Source organism: Sprattus sprattus, assembly GCF_963457725.1.
Source record: "Sprattus sprattus genome assembly, chromosome: 14".
Classification (NCBI taxonomy): domain Eukaryota; kingdom Metazoa; phylum Chordata; class Actinopteri; order Clupeiformes; family Clupeidae; genus Sprattus; species Sprattus sprattus.
The window spans coordinates 19,804,918-19,811,712 of NC_137912.1; the positions used below are offsets into that span (position 1 = coordinate 19,804,918).

At 42.5% G+C, this 6,795-nt stretch overlaps 2 protein-coding genes across 2 annotated transcripts; one reads left to right on the forward strand and one right to left on the reverse strand.

The window, feature by feature from the left end:
* Window positions 1-2,236: 2,236 nt before the first annotated feature.
* Window positions 2,237-4,121, reverse strand: alg10 (ALG10 alpha-1,2-mannosyltransferase; the record flags this gene model as incomplete). The annotated part of the gene is made up of 3 exons (XM_080851097.1): window positions 2,237-3,304; window positions 3,557-3,754; window positions 3,957-4,121. 3 exons carry the CDS (start codon window positions 4,119-4,121, stop codon window positions 2,237-2,239), a joined length of 1,431 nt encoding a protein of 476 aa, XP_080707223.1.
* Window positions 4,122-4,565: 444 nt separating this feature from the next.
* Window positions 4,566-5,744, forward strand: tprkb (Tp53rk binding protein). The gene is made up of 4 exons (XM_080851803.1): window positions 4,566-4,742; window positions 4,923-5,045; window positions 5,226-5,402; window positions 5,504-5,744. Exons 1-4 carry the CDS (start codon window positions 4,602-4,604, stop codon window positions 5,588-5,590), a joined length of 528 nt encoding a protein of 175 aa, XP_080707929.1. The 5' UTR covers window positions 4,566-4,601; the 3' UTR covers window positions 5,591-5,744.
* The last annotated feature ends 1,051 nt before the right edge of the window (window positions 5,745-6,795 follow it).

Genomic DNA, 6,795 nt, shown 5'->3' on the forward strand with positions numbered 1-6,795 from the left:
CTGGCACTAAACATATATATGAAAGGAAAGACTCTCTCTCTCTCTCTCTCTCTCTAAAAGACACACACACACACACACACACACACACACACACACACACACACAGACTCCCATGTCACAGGGAAAGCTAATGATTTGCTTGCTAATGACTGCAGTGTTTTCCTGATCGTAATGAGAAGTGTCAAAGGGATATTTGCTACAGAACACTGCTTCCACTCATCCAGGCCAGGCCGTGTTCTCACTGCAACACAATACAAACTACACAAACATCTTCACACAACACAAAAATCTTCACACACAACGCAAACATCTTCACACACAACACAAACATATTCACACAACACAAACAACTTCACACACAACACAAATAACTTCACACTCAAAAAATAATACACAAACATCTTCAAACACATCACAAACAACTTCACACGCAACACAAACATCTTCATACACAACACAAATATTCACACACAACACAAACATCTTCACACACAACACAACCTACACAAACATCTTCACACACAACACAACCTAAACAAACAACTTCCCACACAACACATCAACTTCATTAGAGTTCTTATGTCTGCATATTTCTGTGTATTTCTCACACACACAGAAAAGGGTTCTTTCATACAACAGTCCTCAGAAGTCTTCAATCATGAATTTGTTTTCTTCATCCCTAGTATTGATTCTATATCAGTTCATAGCCAGAGTCCATGTTGCTGGGTGCTCGGATATAGTATCACGAAAAAACTTAACACCCAGAGACCAGGATAGTATGTGCTTACACAGCACAATTTCAAGTGCTCACTGGGGAAATGACTGGGCTATTTTGATCAGCAGCCATATGACTGCCAAAAGAAAAGGCAGCAGTATATAATGGTAAGAAGTTGAGAGTTCAACAACAAGAAAACCAAGCCTCTCCAAGGAATTGATATATGATGTCAATCATAACCCGATAGCCTGCAGCATTTCTAAACCCTTCTGCATGTTAATAGATAAAGATTGAAAAGCCCGGTGTGTGCAGTTCTTATTCCTTAAAAAAGGTGTTTTTTCATATACAAAACTATATTTTGTAGAATTGTTTCTCGAAGTGAAAGGAATATCAGGCAAGAGTATTCTACTCTGCTATTTTGCCACTTCAAGTAATAAGACACTCTTCACCATGTGTTAAGACACTGTTATAACATCTGTCTAAAACAACTGTGTCCATTCAGTGATGTTCCACAAGTGGGGGAAACATACAACAGCCACTAAACCAAAGTGTTTCTCTCTGTAACAAAGGCAAAAGGTTAGACTGCCATCTAGTGGACATGATGGAGCTCAAAAGTCTTTACTGATTGTTTCCTCATGAAGGAATAAGTAGGTAAGGCATCATTCAGTAATCAAAGAACATAATCACCACCATCATCATCCGTTTATTTATTATCTGCATCTATAAAGCATTCACCACTTGATCCCAAAGACTAAAAAAACATTAAAAAAACAACATCAACACAGGGTGATGGATTGATCACTACAGAAGGGTGCATGAGAAATAGACTGAAAGAATAATAACATCAACAGGTTACAAAAAAAAGGTGATAGCCTATGTCTTACACAGGGTGTGGAACTACCAGGGCCCTTATGACATGATGAATGACTGAGGACACAACATAATATTTTGAGGGCATAAAAAAGGCGTAGTTGCACACAAATTGGATTATTCATTCCCTCTCATAAAAAAGGCAAACACATTTTGCAGAAGTAAACAAGCTTGCATATGCTATGGGCCTTTAAGACTAACACAGGGAGAATTCACACCTGGACTCGAAAACTAAAATTCAACAGTAATGGGATGAGACCTCCAAAATAACTAATCCTAAATAACTAATCTCAATACAAAAAATTCTACCAATAGAAATATGTCAAAAATAGATTTGTATTTTGTCAGCATTGTTGATAGATATTAGATATTAATATAAATAATTGTAATTTCTACCCTGATGGCTGGCATTCCTGCTTTTGGTCAATGCAACCAAGGACTTGGTGGAAATAATATGATGTTCCTAAAATAATGCTTCCATTTTCCGCTTTTTCCACCAAGCACCCCACACACATAAAAAACAAACTTCATCAGATCAGTGTTGTTTTCTGCATTGGATCCTGTCCTGTTAAAAACCGTAAGTATCCGAGAGTATCCTCAGTGGTGTTTTGTCCATTGGGCTGTGACATCTCTTAGTGACCTCAATGACCTCTACCACATGAATCTCTGTACGTCCGTGCTCTCTGGCCACTGGAAGCTTCTGTGCAGAAAGACGTAAATCGTGGCAGCGTTAACGGCAGTGTACAGTCCAGCCTCCATTAGCAGCCTTGGCACCGGAGCCAGCGGCAGGTGCACCCGGTAAAGCAGGTACGGCATGATGAAGTAGCGGAACTCCAGAAGCTTCTGTGGAACTGTGGAGGCCACCAGGCACACGCAGAATGCCAGTACCCAGAAAAGCGAGCGGCCCCGGAGAAGCGTGTCTAGGAACGTCCATGCTGCGAATATGTACCCGGGCACCAATAGGAAGCGAACCAGCTCGTGCCGCTGGTAGACCCGCTGCCACACGTAAAAGGGGAAGTGCCGGTTGTCGGCCAGCAGGTACTTGTGTACATGTGTGAACCTCCAGACAAGGAGTAGGGTGAGGGCAGTCAGAGCAAGGTAGAGCAGAGGTTGTCTGCGCAGGGACTGGAGGAAGCGGAGCGCCCTCTTGTGGCACAGAGTCAGTGGCAGCGAAAAGAGCAGCGTGAATGACAGGAAGTAGAAAAGCTGGGGGAAGTTCAGACAGGCCTCGTGGCTGCTCCGATCCCCAACCACAATCCCACGATTCCACACCACAAAGCCTGCAAATCCGCCAGCCACCATAAGGTACGGCCACGTCACTGCGGCAACCGCCTTCACATTGGTTGTTGACGTGGCGAACTCCCACAGGAAGCGTGCCAGCCGCTTGGTGCCAGCAATGCTGAGGGGCACGTGGCATGCGGTGGGCGAACGCTGGTCACGTTTCTTGGTCTGTTCGGTCGCCCATACCTCGTCCATCTTCTGAGCCACCACGGTGCCGGCACAGAAGCCCACCCACACCAGGTTGGTCTGGCGGAACAGGATGGCGCACACGCCCAGCATGGCCGCCGCTTTATGAGAGCTGTAGAGCGTCATCAGGTAGGCGAAGAGCGTGAAGAAGGTGGAGCCCGCGTCCGTGTAATACAGGAAGCTAAAGAAGTAGAGGACCGGGAAGCTGGAGAGGGACAGCGCCGTTAGGACTCGCTGCCAAGCTGTTTTGGACTGGAACACAAACGACAGATGTGTGAGTAGAGGCGTACAAACTCTCCCTGAAGCATGAAAACGTTAAAAATCACTGAAAGGTCAAGTCAAGTCAAATGTATTGATAAAGCACATTTAAAAAACAACTCACGTTGACCAAAGTGCTATACAACCAAAGTAGGCAATCACAATCAAATATAGAATCAAATAAAAACAGAAACAAAACACCCACAGGTCAACAAACCGTCGAGCGCACAGAAAGTTGACAGGTACCTTGTCTTTCAGGTGGATTTTGCAGACTATGAGATAGAGCAGGTAAAGGTTTCCGCAGTTGAAGAGCGTGTTGATAAAGCGCAGCATCGCCGAGGAGCACACCACCTTCCCAGTTAGGTTAGCCAGCCAAACCACCGGTTGGATCAACCCCACCGAAGCCAGGTACAGGCCAGGAAGTGTAGTGATCATAGGGTCCCACTGGAGAGTAGGATACGGCACATTTGCTTTCGAATTGCTAATACATTTTAGCTAAAACGTTATTTAAATGAATTCAAAACAATTGTTACAGTTTACCAACGCATTAATGTGCAACAACAGCAGTTGCTCTAATGTAGTCGACACACTGACAACAGCTGATTGGTGCGATTTAACCTGGATGCAATGAACAAACACAACTTACCTCATAAAACTTCCCTTCACAGTATTTCTGAGCTTGGGGAACATGGAATATTTCGTCCATGTATGGCTCCCTTTGTTCCCTCGTTATTTTGGAAAACAAGAGACATGATATCAAAAAGTTGGTGCTGCAGAGCGCGGTGAAGATGTAGCCTTCAAATAGCTCCATTTATGTTCGAAAAGATGACACAACCCAGTTATGAAGTAAAAAAAAAAAAAACTAGGTGGTTAGGCATTAACAAAGCAGTCCATTCACGTAATATTGCATCGTCTATCATAAAACTATCGCATTTAGTTGCAAATAATAGTGGGTGATACCAGCAGCAGTTAGCCCTACTGTGCCACTGACAGCTAGTAGGTACATCAGAGATAAGTAGTCCGTGTGGTACACGTTGATTATCTTCTAACCGTTCCTGCTGACTTCACAGTTTTTCTACTTACTGAAAGAAAGAAATCTTTAAAATTTAAATATATTTCGATACAAGCTCTTTATACCAACAGTGAAACAGTTTTCACGAAACGTATACGCTATCTTCGATAATCTCATATGGAAAATAAAATATGTGCAACTGTATTATCATTCCGTGTTCTACAGTTCCTGTTTCGAGCGTAACTGAAAGTTGTGGCCCCGTGTTTGGTATACGCAGCCATGCAGTTAACCTCCACGCTGGAGCTTTATCCTGATTACAGTGTCACGCAACTTCTTTTTAAAGATGTTCAAAACGCTGCAGAGTTGAGAAAAAATGCCATGGAGGGCCTCGTACAGGGTGCCTTGATAAATCCTTCAATGGTAAGAAAAACAGGACAGAACAATCTTAACGTTGGCTTGTGTTCATGCTTCCACATCAAATGTTTGGAATCTATCCCAAAACGGGATTACACAAATATGTATAGTTACGATAACATGTTTTCAACCCCTAGCTAGTTATCTCGGTTCCTTAACCCGTGTTGTTCTATTCCCTTTCGACAGATTGTGGATCCTTTTCAAATTTTAGTGGCATCCAACAAAGCAATTCATTTACAGAAGACTGGGAAGATGAAAACGAGGAGCCTGTTCTCAGAAATCATCTTCAACCTCTCCCCCACCAACAATGTGAGCAAGTGAAGATAATAATTCTTGTTAGGCATGGCTGGTTACTTCAACAAATGTATCTTTCAAATAGTATTGTTTTTGTTTGTAAGGTTGTGTTGTGTTTGATGCATGCATGTATAAATATGTGGGTGTGTGTTTACACTTTTCTAATATTTATGTGCACTCCTTGTATGCATGTAGATTTCAGAAGCGTTCAAGAGATTTGGGATTTCCGATGGTGATGGTGCGGTGTATGTAGTCCTGGTTTACCCCAAAGAGGAGGCTGCTGATATTAGTAGTATCGTTAGCAGAGTCAAAGGTCAGCAGATCCCAGCTGATATGATCTCCACTCTAACTGACGCTGCTAAAATAAAAAAGGTTTGTTTGTTTGTTCCCATTTACTCGTAATCTTTTGGCATTTTAGAGTGGCGTTGAGTGAACTGATGATGATAATCTGTGTGTGTTTCTTGTCATTTCAGCTTTACAAGGTGTCGCCCCAGGAAGAGACAAATGGTAGTCTACTGGATGCAGTCATCTGCAGAATGGCAATTAAAGATGTTTCATAGCACTGCAATGAGTCTACAGCTAGTTTGTTTTAAATGAAATATTCACCATTAATACCGCCAGCAGTTTCAGTCCCCTCCTTTCTAAAACTAATGAACCCTTCTTAATTTGAATCAGTTTTATTTTTATATTGATGTATGCCAATTAAAAGGTTCAGGACAACTCTTGTGTTGACACATGTTGTAATGACCAGTACTTTGTCTATTTGAATGATGTGTGACATTTGGGACTTGTCCTGTCTCTCCTGTGCAATGAATGAATACATGGATGCATTTCTAAGTCTTGGAGGAGTTAAATGGAATGCTGCAGATGTAGTTTCACCTCCAAAACACTTCATTTTAAATACGAGGTGCTTTTAAACACTTAAAAAAAAAGCATTAAGAGGAAAGGTCTGAAGAGTCTGTTTATTTGAACAGAAGTAATTTTAACCATAGACAAAACAACCTTGCTTTAGGCAAGGAAACCATTTGGAAGACAAGATTCCATTTAAATTCCAATCCAAACAAAAATGAAATGCTCTCTTGAAACCTTGGGTTGTTGGTTTACAGCCAAGTATGTTTGCGCAGGAGGCAGCAGGAATTGATGGTGCTGATCTGTTTTAGCACCGTGATCCTGGGGAGACACGACGAGGAAACTTGGCTTGGAGTCCAACAGTCCCTCACAGAACCCTTATCTAGTGTTTTAAAGAGAGGGGAGATGCACCATTAGAGCACTGACATACACACAGTGAGGTTATAGTCCTTTTTTCTAGGTAAGACGGACTTTAAAGCAGATGCCACTGCTATGGGTCTGTCTGCACGTGATCTATGTCTGGTGAGTTTGGACAGGAGACTGGGGCTCCTAATCTGACCATCAAGGATTTATACTACAAACTGGGTCTACCTAACAACTGGGTGGCTGTTTTTTCCTCCCCTCTGAAAAGCAATTGATACATCTTCAATTATGTATAGAAACATTTAGACGGGTAATTATGTCAACTTACTTCACATGCAAAGCCTCTGGAGAGTCCTGCCTGCATCTGGTGCTGAGCCTTGATGACCAGGAAGTGGTATTTCACTGAGGGGCCAGAAACACGGAGAGCAGAAGGTGAGACCGGATGATGAAGTGTGTGTGTGTGTTTGCATGCATGTCTGTGTTTGCATTCTGTACATTACTGATGTAGAAGAGGGTGTATGCTGTGCTGTCTGTCTCTTTGCGTTTCTGTGTG

Bases quoted from the DNA above. Each gene is read 5' to 3' on its own strand.
- tprkb (XM_080851803.1), top strand. From the start codon at position 4,602: ATGCAGTTAACCTCCACGCTGGAGCTTTATCCTGATTACAGTGTCACG. The intron at 4,743-4,922 runs GTAAGAAAAACA...CCCTTTCGACAG, and splicing joins CCTTGATAAATCCTTCAATG to ATTGTGGATCCTTTTCAAAT. The intron at 5,403-5,503 runs GTTTGTTTGTTT...TTGTCATTTCAG, and splicing joins ACGCTGCTAAAATAAAAAAG to CTTTACAAGGTGTCGCCCCA.